This window comes from Zophobas morio, unplaced genomic scaffold (assembly GCF_036711695.1).
Source record: "Zophobas morio isolate AGI-343-1 ecotype UQ-CSIRO unplaced genomic scaffold, CSIRO_AGI_Zmor_V1 ptg000021l, whole genome shotgun sequence".
In the NCBI taxonomy this organism is placed as follows: Eukaryota; Metazoa; Arthropoda; class Insecta; order Coleoptera; family Tenebrionidae; genus Zophobas; species Zophobas morio.
In genome coordinates, this window is record NW_026972126.1 from 2840692 (window position 1) to 2859514 (window position 18823).

Genomic DNA, 18823 nt, shown 5'->3' on the forward strand with positions numbered 1-18823 from the left:
CGTTAAATCTTTTCTTATATAAAATGTTTCAGTGTATCTCTTATAATAAAAAAAATTCATAAAATATTTTATGGTACCTACCTTAACTTACTACCAAATTATCACTTGAAACTGAATTTTCCGCATAGTTAAAAAATTCTAATATCTATATATTCATTTGATAACTAAATTTAATCCAAATGACTTGCAAGCACACTAACAAGTATTTTATTAGTAAAATATTTACTCTTATTATCAGCTATGTGGAATGTATTTATACAGCTTATTCCAGTGTTACATTTGTTAGTTATGTCATTTTATTGTCTTTCCAAATAACTTATTCACTACTAACTAATCCAACGATGGACACTATTTTGTTTTCATTTAACTAAAACTTTTACTAAAAAAAAAATCCAGTAAGTGTCATCGTACGTTTAAACCGAATTGTATAAAAAAACAAATGATTTTTCCGTGTGGAAAAATACCAGTACGTCGCAAAACCTTGAGAACTTTTCCACTGTACGTAGACTTTTGTTGACACATATATCTTTAGGTCATGTCTTAATTTCTATTAAAATCTGCGACTGTTTTATGTTTTGCATAAATCACTGCAGTAGGTATACGATAACCGAGTTAAAATTAGTACCAAGACACAGCATATGATGTCATTGCATAGTCTTTGGGACCAAACCGGATATTCAATTCGATGAGTCAAAAGTAAAACTTATACTCACGATTATGATCATCAATAAATACATGCAATAAACACACGCCAATCGAACCCAGAATCCAAGAAAACGCAAATCTTTCGGTTTTCCCAACCGACTTAGACCTGAAATTTGGTGGATGCGCCGCGCCGATTTTTACGTTGACGTCAAACACGTGACTCACAAAGCCAAGACATCACTATTCCCGACCTTCCGAACCCGGAATTTTTCCGTGGTCCCCCAGAGTCCGGAGACTCCGTCTAATAACATATAGCAAAACACTAATCGCTGATAATAACGATATTCCCATCGACTTAACTAGTTAAATTGCACCGTGTGATCGAGAAAACCCTTGTTATGCACGATCGTACAACAAAAACATGTAATAACGGTGAAAGCTGACTCTGGCGGCTACCGTGCTGCCTCCTTGCGTGCAACATCACTGTTTGCCAACCTCTGATTGCCCCAGGAGCACAATTTAACCCACGTATTTCCGTATGGACGATTTGGGATCTTCACCAAAGAAAGAAAGAAAACAACAGGCTGCGTCGGTTCATTTTTAATTCACATAAAGCTCTATAAGTTAATAAATATAATGCTAACTTACTTAGGGATTGCGCACTCTTAATTGCTACACAAGCACTGATGTAGTTTTTGCTGGGGCAAAAAGTACTCAGACAACTACGACATTTACATGATTTAGTACGTTATTACTTAAACTAAGAATTAGGAAAACAAAAAGCGAGACTGTACAAGTCTGGGGGTATAAGATCCTACTACATTATAATTAAAGTGAATTGCACTTATTAACAATGACAATTTAATTGTTAATCATAAAAAGTACATTTTTTTAGACTAGACGTTCTGTAGTCTGGCGCTAATTTTAATTGAGAGGGTTTTATAAATAGAACTTACGATATAGGTTCGAGGGAAAACTAAAAATAAATTTGAGATATGTACAACATGCAATAACATTCTAGTGTGTAATAAATATTTTTTGTGAATACTGTAGAAATAGGAATGTTTTGATTTTGGTTGATGGTTAGCATCTTGAGTAACAACTGTAGGCTGTAGCGGTGGAGTAATGTATTGTCCTGCAAAATAAAAACGATTAAAACATGGAAGAGGAGGTTGTGAATATTTAAAATGGGCGCATCACCAAATTTTATTGTTTGAAAAAAGCGTTAGTAAAGGCCCCAAAAGTGAATCAGAGTTGTTTTAGTATAAAAAATAGTGTGTGTTAAAAGTCTTACATTGCAATAAAAGAAGACAGGGCCGGAATTACCCATCGGTCAGGAGCCCTTTACCGCCATATGCATTGATTACATCTAAAATACCAACACATTAGGTTAACAAAATAATATATTTAAAAAAAAATTAGACAAAATATGTACAAATGGACGCCGTATTCTTGTGGCTCTTAATTTATGGGAGGCAATAAACCCGATTAGCGTCGGTCTCTCCGCCGCAGGATTTATTTGGCGATGCAACAGTTTTAATGTCCCGAACGAATCTTCAGACGCGTTGACAAAAGCCGGGACTTTCAATTAATTCGCGCGCGAATCCAGACAAAGTCTCGGAAAGGACGACACTGTTAATTTGTATCGATCGCGTTCCCCGACCTCGTCTGGCAAATTGTCGGAATGCGACCGAATTTAGAGAGCCATCATTTACCGAAGATACACAAAATAAGTGCAAAATTTACCTGTGCTGTTTGAGGTTGTCCTGGCGCTTGAAGCCCCTTCCGCAGACCTCGCAGCTGAAGGTGAGCTCTGGGCTCTTGTGGGTTCGTTCATGGATCATGAGGTTGTAAGACTTGGTGAACTTCCTCTGGCAGTACTTGCAGATGAATTCGTACTTTGGGCGCATTTTTCTACGGAACTCGCGCCCACTAACGTCGTTGTCAATCTGTATTATCGCAAACATCGTGTCTGATTCTTATCTGTTCCTGCTATTACTCAGCTGAGCGCGATGAGTTAATCCGAACAGACGTGAATCCTAGCGATATCCGGGAATTTGCAGGTTCCTGCAACAGATCGGCTGATTACTCACTGGGATCCTGCCGCCGACCCATCGGCTGCAGGAGTGTTACGGATCGGGAGCCCATCGAGTGCCGTCTTTGCCGCAAAGAGTGAAAGGTTATTTTCCCTCCTACTTGTTCGGTGTTACATTCGCACGACCGCCGCCTTCGTTACATATTAGTACACGACACTCCTGCAGTTTTGTAATAATTCCCCAGTGAAACAGTAATATTTAAGTGAATATTGGCGTGTAATTGCTGCCGATCTATCCGACAGTAATGTATACTAAATAAGACACGTGTTTGTGACTACTAAACGAACCAGAAACGCCACTTACACTTTGCACATATCGTGCGATTCATCGCCACTTGATTATTAAATGGATAAAACTAACCGTTGCGGCAGGACGATTTCATGCTAAGAAATTTTATGCGGTGTAAAGAATATTATTTGATCACATAATGGCTATTGTTACCACGTTAAGCCCACTCCTAGTCTGGGATATGAAGCTCGAAATTCATCCGGAACTATCTGATCTTAGCATATTTCGAAGTGGAGCATACTTATTTTTTAAATTCTGTCAAATATAAAGTTTTTAAATAACTTTTAAACTAGCATTTTCCAGTTTAATTTGCTCAAAACTTAGAACATCAAAAAATTGTGTCGTACTGATGATGCTTAATTAGGTTAAAATTATTGCCAGAAAGAAAATAATTACCTCTTTTTTTTTAATTTATTATTAACAATTTAGTTTTTTTTTAAGTCAACAGATTTAAATGTATAATTATTTAATAGAGAGTTGTATCAAATTTTTAAAATGCAAAAATTAATGTTAAACTACTTAATTCACTTTATTAAAAATATTTTCGTTTGAACCTTTCAAAATCCTTGAAATCGCCCGTACTAGAAAATATATCTATTTTTCTCAAAAATTTGTTTTCATAATATGTTTGCAAGGTCATTAAAAACAAAGGAAAAAACGGTTTACCTGGTAGTTGAAGGTAAATTCGTTTTTAGCATCTAAAAAAACAAGTGTTACTCAATTATCGTCTGAAAATTGACAGTGAGGAAAAATTAAAAAATATATAAATAGTTAAGATTTGCAATTTCCGTAACAAAACATATGTCCTCGTCGAAGTAGTTTCATTTTTTATTTAAAACAACCTACTTAAAATTGTATGGTTTTTTGCTTTTAACTTAATTATGTTGTAAAACGAAGTACGGTAATTATGTATAAACCTTTTTTTTTTCTCACAATCACTAAATTTAATATTTTGTGGTTATAAAAACATTAAAAAAACATACTGCAATGTTTGAAAAATGCTGAAAGTATGGTTTCCATAAAGAGCATAAAGAAGATCAACTTTCCTCTTAACGTATACCTCAAAGAGGTGGTAAGAAAACCTCACACACAAAAGCCCAACTGAACTGGGATGGACACTTCTAAAGCAATTTTGCCATATCTACAAAATTTAATATAATCATACTTTTACTAGTTTGCGACGGCTTAATCTAATTTTCCAGAAATGGAATTAGACAATTAGATTTTTTCTTACAAAAAAAAAACATTAAAAGTTTCTGCTCACATTTTAATAACATTGTAATAGTTCATATTTAAAATATATTGCTGTTAAAAATTTCAGTGCTTCTATCTTACAAGTAGAAAAGTTAAATGGAAGGAGAAAGAGAGGGAAACTACTTCTGAATTTAAAGATCTATAAGATTAACAACAGATCATATAGTTTTGGCGCAAGAGATACATAAATTTTTTGTAATCGAAATGTTTTTACAAAGAAATTAATGAACATAATTTGAAATTAGAATCATCGCCTGATAATGAACAGTGAGTTTTTCCGGGTCTGCTGCACTTCATAAATCATAATTCAGAGAAAGCAATGAAAGAAAATATCTGCGAGTTATAAAATCAATACACGCCTTTAGAAATAAGTAAACTATAACATATTTATTTTTCGTTTATTAGATACTTTGATCTAATTTGTCACGTTTGTAAAATTTTAATTTTAAATTCATCAAGAATGTGTACACGTTTATTCCTTGGTAAAGAAAAATTGAAAAACATGATTTTGTAAAAAACTTTCACTCATGGGCATTTCCAATACCCCATAAAAGTAGTTTTTCATAAATGAAATCATCCTCGTAAAGTACATATTCTGAATATATTTTTTTAGGATTCGCGCGTATGGGAAAAAGTAAAACCGTAGCGACGTCCACATCATAATTTATTATTACATTATTAAATTTATAAAATACGTAGGTAAACCAAATAAAAAAAGCAACAGCGTTGTGGGAAAGATGACAAGGCTACTGTACGTTAGAGTGTAATAAGTAAATAAAACATTGTTTTTCCAGTTGCACTCATGATTTGGCCAAGTTTCTGGATTTTCCATGACAAATTTATTATTTAATTACTGAGTTTACAATATCTTTAGTCACCGCAAACTTTAAATTTTATACCTGGTTGATTAGATTTGATTTGTATGCTCACTGGGATGTTATATCTATTTAAACTAGCTACAAATATGTTTTTAATGAATTTGTAGAAATAACTTTTCTTTTTTATTCACTTTGCAATGTAAAAAAAATGTGTGATGTATGAAAACGTGTATTGGTTTAAAATTTGCTTACGATATTTTGACGAAATGAAAAATTACGCTTATCTAAGGGTTATCTAGGATGTTCTATTTTTTTAAATTCACCATAGGTAAAAAAAGAAAAAGTTTAGATATTCCACTACCATATTATTTATTAATGATAAATGGTAATGGAATTTAAGCAATTTATTCTGACGTCTTTAAAATCCGGATGAAAATAGAAAAAACTAAAAGCGGTTTTAAAAGTGAATCCTCTGCACAAATCCGTTTGTACATTTGGTATTACATTAAGAACGAAAATATGACGCTTGCTTAAATTAATGCTAAAACTTCTATTTGGATATAAATCAATTCACAATTCGAAGCAGAATATCCCAACATACCACTACTGTATGATGTTATCTAAAAACTTTGTAATATCCACCAAACTGAATCTACGTACCTACGTCAAATTCTTACTGTCCTTATTTTTCTCCTGTTAAATGCTACTTTATTTATAATACCACTTTTTATTAATTATGTAAATGATAAAATTGTAGAACAATTTCTGCAAAAGCCTTAGTAATTAGATACCTAATTTTCAAGTAATAAATCTTTAAATTAGATTCGTACGAACCATTTCATCTTTGAATGAGAAAACAAGAAGATGAATTAAGAAACCTAAATTTTTGAAATTTGTATAAACGACAAAGATGCAAGACAATTATTGTTTGCACGACTTTATAATAAACATGTTTATGCGGTACACAGAATAGTGCTTGATCAGCATAGTGGCAATTTCTACAATCGATTGTCGTCATCGCTTTGACCTCAAAATACGCTCCATAAGCTGAAAGATGTTCCAGGTATTCCCAATAAAGCCCTCGAGTATCGTTAGATAATTGACGTAATAACTATTGTGAATTACCGTTTTTACGGTATTAAATTACCCAAAATTAGACCCAACAAATGGGGGAAAATTTTTAAAATGGTAGCAACAACAAACAATAACATTAATAACAGCCCACCTAATTGACACGATACGCCTACGGCTATTTTTTGTGAAAATAAAACTAAAGAATGTACAATAACGATGTATAACAATTTAACAAAATTATCTACTTAATAAAATTTCCTAAATCTTGCGTTCTGCAACCTTCAACGTCAAAACAACCTATATTTTAATTTCTTAATTTCACGTATCACATGCACGAAATCAAGTTTATTTTTAATGCTGACACCTCCTTTCGATCATAAAAGCATAAAATTTTAGGCACTTGCCGTCAGATTTACGACTGAAGTCATAAAAAAATGTTTAGTGAGCAGTTTAATCTACCCGCTCTTTTATCCACAATTGCGACAAATTGTAATCAATGTGTTAACATGGCGTTTAATTTAAGAAGTAAATATGCTCATGTTTTACTAAATGGCTCATTTTTTAATTTAACGTACGCTATTACACTTCTTATTTTGGCTTTTTACTTTACTTTAATCTCCGTAATTGGTAGTAAAAATACAATTACTGAACCTCTGAGCATACATCAAAGACTGTTTTGAGTAATTTTAATCCGCTTTTATTTGTTTGTGTACCTACACGTGTGACAAGGGCACAACGATTTTCTGGAGCATTTAGATTAGCTTAAAAATAAATTTCAAAATAAATCATGGCTACACATTTCGACTTAAAATTAAGTTAATTACTGAAGTCTAGTGATGCCCAACGGACTACAATGTGAACAAAGTTTTTGAACGAACATTTTTATTGTTTTAATCGCGTTATTATGATTATCAAGGAAGAACCAGTTTGTTTTCAGCTGAGTAGGTCTATTGATAAATTGAAATAATTAATACTATTTTTTATGTCAAAGAAAGGAGAAAACTCATTTAGTTATAATAGATGAAAATTAGGATAACACGTTAAAAAAATATCATGAAGACAACAATTACGTCAAAAGATTTATTCTCTGCGGTAGATAGTACCGATTTTTACGCCATTTCATTCCATGTATCATTTTTTAATTGGGCCATAAATAATAGTGCTGTCAAGCTTCGCTTTTAAAACACACCTTTTATTCTTATATACCAATTTTATTTTCTATATCAGGTTATTCCCAATACTTAGATGAATCGTTTCTCTTTTTTATATCTAATTGAAATTCTTGATTCTTACCTAGTAATACATTTCTCTGTTTCCCCCGCAACTACTTCAGTACGAAGTAATTAGTGTTCATCTGTTTTGGAAGTGACAACATTTACAGTTTAAATAAATGTGCAACGTCAGACGATATTTAACTGAAAATAATAATTTTGGTTATATGCTTTTCCAAAACATTAAATATTACTATATTTATGTCCGTATATATTTTTCAAAAACCATGTTGTATTTTTTAAAGCCTACAGAAATTGCACTTTCAGTACTTATTTCTGATTGCCCAAAGAAAATTAGTTGTTAATGAAATCTAAAATTAAACATTACATTCAGTTCAAACATTATAAATAACCAAAATATATAAATGAGAAAAAGCAATATATCTAGTCATGGGCGATTTAAATTTTAAAAAATTACCCTGCTATATGTCAATATTAAAGACTCATCAATCCTCGATATACCTAATCATAATTTTGATGTTTTTCATTGCGTAGAAATTTTAACTGCATACACATAACGGGTGTTCAATTAAAAAAGTCATCAAGTTGGCTTTGATTTTTTCTAGATATTATGAAGTATGTCTACAATTAACCTCAAATTTAATCGATGATAGCTGACAATGTGAAAAGTTATATAGACTATGAATTAATTGAATTAATAAAATACATGCATTTTTCTCTACGTTTACTTCTATCAAAAAAGCAACGCCAACTTGATGACTTTTTTAACTGAACACCCGATATATCTCATTGCAATAGACGAACTAAAAATCTCAGGCAGTTTTAATATTTTGCAGTAAATAATATTTTATCATTATTTTTTAACTTTTGGTGATTTTCTGAAAAAACTGAAATTTGTTATTTTTGAAAATTTTAAAAATCTGTTATGTATAAAATGAATGTACGCAAAACATAGATAAGTTTCCCTTTCTTTTAACTTTAATATATTAATATATTTTTAATTAATATATCGTAACACGAATTTATAAGATTCCTGTAACAAATTACTTGTTGCAAAATTTTTTACAGCAACTTAAGGATATTAACCACATTTTCTTTTGTAAAAAAATTTTAGAATATTAAAGTTATCAAATATAAAGTTTATTTTTTTTAAGCTGTAACGTAACAAATGTAGTTTTGACAAAATGCACCACGTTTGTTTTCCAAATACTTAGTATTTTAGTCATTTTTTCGAGTTTTAAAAAGACTTCTACAATTTTATCTCACCGTAAGGTTAGCATTTAAGAATTTGTAAGTTCGTGCTGATGTACCAATATTTCAAACATTCATTGAAATCAAAATTTCCAATTGAGATCAGCAATAATGAGGAGAGAGGTCCAAAAGAAACACTGATTATTGAGCTAACGTTTCGAGAATTCTTTTCTCTTCGTCAGGGCCAGTAATCACTTTGAAATATAATATTTAACATTGTTAAAAATTTTTAACAATTTTTGACATTTTATCATTCAACCGTTTTTAACGAAAATTTTATTCATGTATTAATTTATTAAATAACAATGTTAATTATTATATTTTAAAGTGATTACTAGCCTTGAACAAGAGAAAATAATTCTCGAAACGTTGGCTCAATAATCAGTGTTTCTTTTGGTCCTCTCGCCTCATTATTGCTGATTTACATTAATAACAATGGACGTGAATCTTATGAATCATTTTCAATTTATTTTTTTTTTTGTTCTTGTTTGTTCGCAAACTAGTAAAAAATAAAACACAAGTGTGTCATTTAAAAGTTTTGAGTTGTTAGAATTTGTTATGTCATCAACTCAGAAAAAATTCTAATAATATCTGCTTAATTAAACTCTAACACAAACTCTGATTGACAGACAAAGCACAGCTTAAACGGGTAAATCTACAAACACGAAATTTTGCACAGGAGTTCCTTATATAACATAATTAGGGCATGAAAGTTTGTACAGAAGTTCGTTGTTTTTGAAGTTAGAAATACTACATATTTAATTCCTCGGCGCAACATTTGAGAAAAATCGGATGATTGTTTCTCAACAATGCTCGGAGTTCTGTTGGTATGTAACCTGACTATTTTCGCACAGAAAAATTATAACTACATTGTCACAGTTTCAGCTAAAAATCCAGTCTTATCTAAATTTACAAAAATTTTATTAGATAAACCATTAGAGATTACGAGTTACCGCACTGAGGAGACAAGAAAATTTTGAAATTAAAACACAAAGTTGTGAGACCAGAAATGCTACGTAACTTTATTTTGAAGATGGCAATTTTTTGTAGATTATTTATTCTATATTTCTACAATTCTATATATAGGTTCAATGTTTCGTGTCGAAACATTTTTTTTTGCCTACTGATTTGTCAACCGTGGTTAATTAGTTAGATTGTTTTGACATGAAATTTTAAGCTACTGAATAAACACAATGAATAACTGACCTCGGTTTTGGCAAATTCTCCAAAAGACGGAATTTCCAATCCACAAAACAAAACAAAACTAAATTAGTTTCATACACCTTACTAACTGTCCAGTTATTTTTTAGCAAAGCAATCCAACCACATTAAAATTTAGAACCGTTGACAACTGAAATACTCGGAACCAAAGCACAGAAGAGAGACGATCATGTTCACGAATACAATTTCTATATTCTTTACAATCCATTTCATCCGCGACTTCGTGAGGTCACCTCCTTTAGACCGATTCAGAGTGTTTGACGAATCTCTTTTATGAATCCTCCACAACAATGAATTTGGGCACGGTGTCCAAAATTCGTCTCGGTGTTGCACCACCTCTCACGCCATCCGTGTTCGCTCAACAGTTACATAACCTCAAAAGAGTATCGTTTTTACGGCGAAGAAAAAGCGCGTCGCAAGCTTATTGAACAATAAACATCCCGAAGAATGTGTCAAAAGGAATGACAACAATTACTTTATGTTAATAAGTAGATGACTTGCAAATGGCCCGCTCCTTGTTTCACCGAGAGTGTTGTTTTCGTAAGACAAGGATGGCCTTTCGATCTGTCGGATAACATTCGAAAGGGAATCAAAGAAGGCGGTGTTGACTGGTTATTGTTATAGAAAGGCCCTGCTCTTTATGATGATGGACGATCTCTATGATAAATTGTCTTGGAATTTTGTGCGCCGGCCTACTGAGATCTGCATTAAAATTCATAAAAATTAAACAACATAAATCGTTGAAAAGCGGCCGGTGTCTTATGCGGGTTCGGCTTAATGCGTTCCGGTGAAACATTTCACAAATTCCGATCGTGAGTAATTAATGTCGCAGCGGTGATTCAAGAAAATTTTTACTTAATAATCGATCCAACACCGTTTTTGGCGAAATTTATTTATTTGCTTAAAATTGTGTCACAGCTGGAGGCACGACCTCAAAAATACCATACACACATCTGGTGAATGACTAACGGCGAATTATTTCTCATTGAGTAAACAAATAAACATTGCTACTTTTTATGAATGAATTATTTCCCAGAATTTGTGTATTTATCCAAGAGAAAAATTATTTTAATATTTATTCGTGTACGTCAACATGTCACGGCTACTGGAATTTCTCAAGTACGTATTCACAGCAAAAAATGTAAACACTGCATCTGCAGAGAACGCATTCTCAGACATAAATCACCGAAAACTGTCATAATAACTTTCAGACAACTAGTATATTTTCAAAACCCTGATGACTTCATCAAAAACCTTTTTTTTTATTATTTTTATACACTTAATTCGTATTATAATGGATACTAAGTATAAACACGAAATTTAATTTGTCTCACTTTTAAACCGCAACTCTTTTAACTTTCTTTTTATTGTATGAATCAGTCTTTTTTCAACCGGTGATAATTTTTGCTTCTGTTTTGTTTGGTCATCTGTGGTTTAAATTAAAAAATAAACCGTTTAACCACAGTCTAGAAAGTTGTGATTCAGTGATTCCGAAGGTCCATTCATAATTATTGCAAACGATAATTATTAATGTGGTACTGAAGTCAGCACAATTCTAAATAAATGTTTATCTAAGCTCAGATAAAAGATAACTTGGTAAATAAAACAACAAATCGATGATAAAATAAAAAGATGTTCTGTACTTGAGCAAATCTCTTCCCTTAGTTTAAAATATACAGGATTTGAAAAGTATTTCCTGTCCATAACTTGAGAGAGAGAGAGAGGTTTGAAAATTTTTAATCTTTGTTTTCAACAGAAGAAAAAAATTTTCAATTATGTAACAAGAAATTATTTTGTTGTCCACAATTTAGTTAAATCTTGATGTGATGTTATTTTTCATTCTGCCATATTTTAACCGACACTTTTGAACGAATATGACTATACAGGATGTCGCCAAAAGAAAAAGAACCTTGATATCAAATGACATTTTATAGTTGATAGTTATGCAACCAATAATACACTCAGTAAATCGATCTTCGTTCGATAATGATACTTATTACAAACGCTGAAATATTTCCAAGAAAATATTACTGTGACGCCTTATTTTTCTAATTTATATAATCATTTTCGATACTTAATATATAATACTGTTTCTCGTTCTCAGCACCTGTTAAATTATAAAAAATATCTTTTCTATTGTTAACACTGATAAATTTTAAATGTATCTATTAAATTCAACTGTAAATTAAATGAAAACTGGAAACGTATTTATATGAGTTCGAACACGTAAGTTAGAATTTTTGCATTGCAACGGGCATCCAAGTATGTACACCGTTTACAAATTTTTTTAGCATTTGAAAGGATATCTACAAAATGCAGTAGTTTTCGTCATTTGTGATAAATATTCATTCTATGTCTAGTTACAATTTAAAAGAAAAGTTCTTTGCAGACCTGAAACAGTTTCCCAAAAATTTAAAAGCCTCTTTTAGCAGTAGGTATGTGTCGCCATTAGCAAAATGCTTTTATAATGTAATTTGTACACCCCGTAATAATATCACCTAGACATTCCAGTGGTATCACTGATCTCAAAAATTTTAATTCGGTATTTTGTGTAGATATAAGTAGTTCATTGGATGGGCACCATAGACACAAAAAAAATCAAACAAAATAATAGTGCACCACTTAAATTATTAAGCATTGAATGTTGGCGGGAAGTTACATTCACTTGGAATGGAGTGGAATTATATTATTATATTCCGCCTCTTTCGGGCGATATAAATCAATTTCTTTCATTCTAAGGCTCTTCATCGCATTTAATGAAAATATAAGTCCCTAACTGACATAAAAGTTAAGTATGATTTGTGTATTAAACAAAAAACTGGCGTCACTAATAACATAATAACAAAATTATAGTGTAATCAGTGCTGCAAATTTAGAGTTTTAAAAGACCTCTAACGCAATACATATACATATACCTAATGTAAAATATTAGTTTGGTTTTGCAGAACCTTTTTTTTAAATACAAATTACTATGTAATTAATAATATCTACTGTATGCATTAAAAGAGAAGAAAATTAAATTTTATTTGAAGTATCTAATCTAAATAAATTTTATTTAAAAATGTTCTTCGAAAAAATTTGATGTCAGTATTGTTCTACGCTACTACATCAAATCCTTTGTCTAAAGTGGCAGTCAGCACTCGAAATTTTTTATTAAAATCGTTTCTTATAACAACAGTATATGTATAGGAGGTCGTTTTGAGCAGACATCAGGAAATATATGTTCTTAATTTAGTTATTAAAAATAAAGTTTATAAATAGTACTTAAAAATATACTCCCAATAAATATGTTTAGTGCAAGCACGAATTTACTAGCAGAAAATAAAATACATGGAAAACTATCACTCACAGGTGAAACATTAGTAATTAGTATGACACACACATTTTTTAACAAATTTGAAAATATTATATTTAAAATTAGGTATCTACACAACTTTTGTTATTTAAATTACAATTTCTTTCAAATACTTTTGCAATACTACATGTACGTAATGGTTAATAAAAATAGTAACAACAATTGGTAATTGTTCAGAATTTAATATAGTCACAGATTAATTTTAATCAAAAAAGAGGTCTAGCACATCAAATAATAATAATAATCAGTTCGCTTTATACATATTTAAAATGCAAGAATCTGATATTTATATCCTTAAAAAAAATTATAATAATATCCTCGCTACTAAGTATGCCCACGTAAGGAGCGTAGGAGATAAAAAACACAGCTGTCCAGTTTTAAAAAGTTTTATCTAGATTTTCATAATAATAAAATTTGAATGTTTAGCAGGTGCAAACTTTAACCGGCGATCATTTTGGAGGTAAAATATACCACAATCATAAAACGTAAAATACCTAATCTACATACAAACCTAAAGTAATTTAGTCCATTATTATTATAAATTTAAGACATAACTTATGGTGAAACTTGACCTTTTTGAACTTTACACCATTATAACAATAACATAATGACGTGTCGAAACCTAGTTTTTTAACGCGTAGGCAGCAACTGTATTTATATACATAAAATAGGTAAAATTAAAATATAGACGATCTTTTCCGTTAATAATAAGTTTTCACATTGCGTTAGAAACGACTTGTAAGGTTGTATCTTCATTGTTTGTTTAAGTTAATGGATGACAGCGATTTACTGACAAAAGAAAGACGTTAGACGATTTTATTATTGTGTAAAAAGCGTAAAATTTAGTAAAAAGAAGACAACTCACGACTATAATTAATTGCTGAATAATAAATAGTACACAATGGTATAAAATTACAATTACAACAAACTTCTTATGAAATGAGAAATAAAAACAAGTCTTCTTATTAAAAATCGACTGTACTCTCTTCATTAACCTTAAATTACGCTAACGGTTTTAGAGGTACATTGTTCCAATGGATCTTTTTATTTAGTGCAACTTTTTAGCATTAATAAAGCTCTTTTGTTAAGCTAAGTGAAAGACTGTATTCTTTTTGTAATTCTTTCTCGTTAATTTAAGTTGCTACACGCTGTCAAATGTTATGACCTTATGAGCAACCAATAGAAAGATTTGGGAAAAGTTATGTATATTTTGAATGTAAGTAATTATGTGAGCGAAACAAACGCTGTAGATACAATGCTTCGTTTCATTTTTGTAATTGAATATTATCAGTAAGAATTAACACTTTGTGTATTACATTATTACAATAATTCTCTTGCGTAGATTATTTTCATTGATTTCAACTTTAATGTAATTCGGTTTAAACTTATTTGTAAAAAATATTCATTATTATAACATTGAGGAGATCTAGTTAGTGACGAAAGTTCGATGATTGTAATTTTGACTATTTAAATTATATTGGCAGAGGTAAAGTTGGGCCCCTAACAGAACATCAAAAGCAAAAATTTAATAAAATACCTACGAATAAAAACGTTATTCAGTCACATCAGAAATTCATCAAACCATCAACGTGTGAAATAAATTGATTTGTTGCAGTCTGATTCTAGTATGTAAGTATATAACAAAGGCTAAAAAATGATGTCAAATAGTTGACTGAAAGTGCAAAACAGTCAAACTACTGAGTTACAACTAATTACCATACTTGTTACACTGTTAACAGTTTGGGCACTGTTACACGGAAAGAACAATAATCACTCTCTTAAACGACGGCAGTTTAATTAAAAAATTATTAAAAGAAATAAAATCAGAACAAAATCAATTTGTTGTTTGGTTTTTTAGTAGAAAAATAATAGGATACTTCGCTTGTCATAAAATATCGTTTACGTGTTATGTTCATTTTTGCCAGCAAACAAAATTTGTAAAAACAAGCAAAAAAATGGTGATCTCCTTGATCTGACGAACTTGCAAAACTGGTAAAATCTTTGTGTTTAACTTACCAAAACAATGTCATGATTATTCTAAGATTTTTGTTATTTGAGACACGATGGATGTTTGTAACGAAGAATGAAACAAAATATAAATTTTCAAAAGAGAAAAACAAAATGTTTAAAACAAATAATTACAGAATATTTTATTATACCTAGAGAGCAACAAAAATAGGATCAAAGACAGCCACAGATTTTTGAAATTGTAATTCAAACTTTCAAGTTGACGGTAATTTGACGACACGAATATTCAGTCTACTAAAGACAAATCTTAAAAAATTCATGATTGATCGTGTTTTTATTGTTCTCTCTGTCATGTACTATAGTATATAGGTATAATATATTTAGGTATATAAAAAAAGAGAAGATTTTGTTGCTAAATAATGCTCAGTTTTTAATATTGAGTGTCGACAGCAAAAGAGACATAAGTCCAAATGTCTTAAATAAATAACATGCACATACAATATTGGCCAAAATATAAAAAATGTATATAATTGAGCAAAAAAATCTCTTTACGAGACATTTAGAAATAAAAATACTTTGCTACTGTCAATAATAATAATAGAACATACGATTCAGTACTTCAAACAGCCGCCTACATTTCTCTTCATAAGAAAAGGAGGAACAATATTTAGATGTTAAATAAATATAAAACAATTGTCGGTTCAAGGTGGTTACAAAATGAATAACAAAAAGAACCTTCAGTGACAATGAATAGATGGACTTACTTTTGTGAAAAATTGCAAAATTTGTCAAATTCAAAAAATACTCTTTGATAACGTAAGTGCCAGTGATGCTAGTCTATAATAACAAGTTATACATAAGATTTTGTATCAGACTGCATGGCAACAAAATCGCAAATGATAATGTGAAACAGATTTTACGCATAGGTATGTCTTTAAAAAAATATGCCTATATACCTATCTATCGTGAAATTTTGTTCTGAAAATGTAGTTTTAGTGTAAAACCGGGAAATTTTAAAAATAGGTAGGTATATCGTTTACAGTTATTTAAAATGGCAGATACCACTTCTTATTATTGGATAATAATTTAGAGAAAATACTGGATCAATTATTTTCGAACATAAAAGGTAACGGCAAAATCTGATAACGTTCCGACGTAAAACTAAGTGTGTGTAATAATTTACCAAGTAAATGTAATAAATCTGAAGCAAATTAATTAAGGACAAGCATGATGTAGGATAACTTTTTTCAAGTGATGGTCAATTTGCAAAATTATCGAGCGAAGTCGACGACAAAGGCACGAACCTTTTATCGATGGTTCCGTCGATTAATCCAGTGTCTTAACCTCCCATCCTCCCAAATAAAAAACCGAATCGAGTGAACCGCAGACAATGGTGAATATCAATGGGATCCAACAATGAAGGGCGGGTACAGAGCAGTATTAGCATAAATACACGTTACATTGTCCGCTCCGGTGACATTCAATACCACAGGGGTGCGCCTCTTAATACCATACCTGAGCAAAAACAGTTAGATGGCGGCAATAAGGCCAAAAAGAGACAATCCATCAACATGCAGGAAAAGAACTTAACACGCACTAGCGACGCCGCTATTCCCACAGCGCTCTAGATAGCTACCTGTTTTACAGACACCCCGCCGTCTCGCTACTGGTTATAAGATCTGGTGGGGATAATATGAGTTGTTTTATTGGTATACGGTAGCCGTAACAATCGCGGCCGCTACTGGGTACCGCGAGGCCAATTAAACGCCAGATCCGGCGACCAACCAACGAGCGTCACACTTACGACCGGCGCGAACATGCATCACTGTACGATTTTCCCGAAAACATGTTCGAACATGTTAATCCTGCGAATTGCAGCGGCCGACGGGGAATTTTGTGAATGAAATAGCCGAATAGAAAGTAAAACGCTAAAACGGGTCCGGGCCCCACTACCTGGCGCGTAACGCGGTAGCGCAGGCGTAACCCGGTAGCAACGCCTAATAGCACATGTTCCGCAGCAATTAGCGCCCGGTAGCCGCAACAATTAACGAATCGCACAACTACCAACTGCCTATAAATATTAATAATCCGTCTGCAAGCGCCACTCGTCTAAAAATAGCCGCAATCAATATGCGGATTAGCGACTCGAACGCTACGGTAGGCGACGAACCGCATAATCGCAATAAAATCGCGCTAATTAAAGCAAGCTAAAATGGTACTAACCTGGTGCGGCAGGACCATGCAGGCTGGTGCAGCGGGCGCGATGTCTTAAACTTGCCAACGATCTTCAGGAGTAGTTCTAAGTTTTGCTTCTGTACCAAACTAGAGATGGTAGCCCAATGATCCTAGCAGTAGTGTGTAGCTCAGGGCTCCCTCGTGCCCCTCTGCCCCCCTTCTGGAGCTTACTAAGTCCAACCTACCTGTGGACCCCCCTTAAGAGGCCCTGGCATAAGGTTCACCTGACTGGATCCGCTTAAACCAGAAGTCAAACGAGTGCTCGCTGAAAAGCGACTCTATAGCAGAGGCGGTTAAGGCGGCGAGCGGCGGCGACGTTCCCTTGATTAAGTTTTTAAAATGAGTCGATGCGTAATTGTTCGTTTTTGTGATGTGTGTGTGTGTTTTAAGGTGCGAGTTTGAATGGTCGGTGCCTTACTTTTTCGTTGGAATGCTGCGCTGGAATTATACACCAAAATATTCTACCACTGACATTTGCACCAGCAGATTGCACACTTTGCGACGTTATTAATTGTACTCCCACCTAATCAAATATTCTATGTTAAGTCTAGACTTTTTATTGCTACATTAATTTGACTACCGGCAATTTATGCACCAATTTATGGATTATTTGATTACCTAAGTACAAGTAGCTGTTGAAACTTCCAGTGCTAATTTATTATATGCAAGTAAAACCGTCTGGAAAATCCTCCGCATACTGTAACAGTTTCAACATTTATTCTTATTCTTAAATAGGTACCAACGAGCTTACCTTTCAGTTTAATTTATTTGACATGCTATAAACACCGAATACAAATTATATAATACCTCTATAATATATATATAAATTTTGCATGAATTAAATTCTATCACATAAGCTGTAAATTAACTTTAATAGGCAAAATTTTAGTCGGTAGCGCCAAAAACATAATTGGAATAAATTTGTGTGAACGGTTATAACCAAATTGTTTGACAAACCGTAAATTAAAAACTAAATAGGTATATTTCTATACGTAAGTGCCGCTCTGAGATGCGCTTCTTCTTTCATTTTTTATCTCAGAAAACACAAAATATCTTAAAAAAATAATAAATGGATAGGTATAGGATTATCTCCAGGAACCGTACATTTCTCTGAAATTCTGGCAACGCGGTAACGTTATAAATCATTCTACTTTCAGTTCCGAAATAGTCAACGTTGACTTAATGATTTCTGATAGATTTGCTTGAAGACTTCCGGACCTAATAAACCACTTGGAATTTTCGTGGAATACCTAAGTAAATTCATAGAGCCTGAGTTCCTAATTTATCAACGAATGATTTAAAATCAACGTACTTGACATCAAATAAGCAGACGTACGTCGGATATTTTTGCTCAATGAGAAAATATATTGTTAACGAATTTAATTT

General features: G+C 32.0%; 1 protein-coding gene across 3 annotated transcripts; it reads right to left on the reverse strand.

Moving 5' to 3' along the window:
- Positions 1-1230: 1230 nt before the first annotated feature.
- LOC135132783 (protein drumstick) lies at positions 1231-17868 on the reverse strand. Of its 3 annotated transcripts, XR_010281089.1 has the most exons (4): positions 17426-17608; positions 2392-2712; positions 1940-2014; positions 1231-1780 (listed from the first exon to the last, which is right to left on the reverse strand). XR_010281089.1 is itself a non-coding variant. In XM_064060980.1 (3 exons), exons 2-3 carry the CDS (start codon positions 2610-2612, stop codon positions 1729-1731), a joined length of 273 nt encoding a protein of 90 aa, XP_063917050.1. In that variant the 5' UTR covers positions 2613-2712; positions 17426-17868; the 3' UTR covers positions 1231-1728. The 3 variants fall into 3 exon arrangements, 2 of the variants coding, with proteins under 2 accessions (XP_063917050.1, XP_063917051.1); XM_064060980.1 differs by lacking the exon at positions 1940-2014 and having other exon boundaries at positions 17426-17868; XM_064060981.1 differs by lacking the exons at positions 1940-2014; positions 17426-17608 and adding an exon at positions 16718-17060.
- Between the last annotated feature and the right edge of the window lie 955 nt (positions 17869-18823).

Excerpts from the sequence above, each read along its gene's own strand:
- LOC135132783 (XM_064060980.1), bottom strand. The coding sequence starts at position 2,612 with ATGTTTGCGATAATACAGATTGACAACGACGTTAGTGGGCGCGAGTTC. Across the intron at positions 1,781-2,391 it reads GACAACCTCAAACAGCACAG|GACAATACATTACTCCACCG; the intron begins GTAAATTTTGCA and ends TTTATTTTGCAG.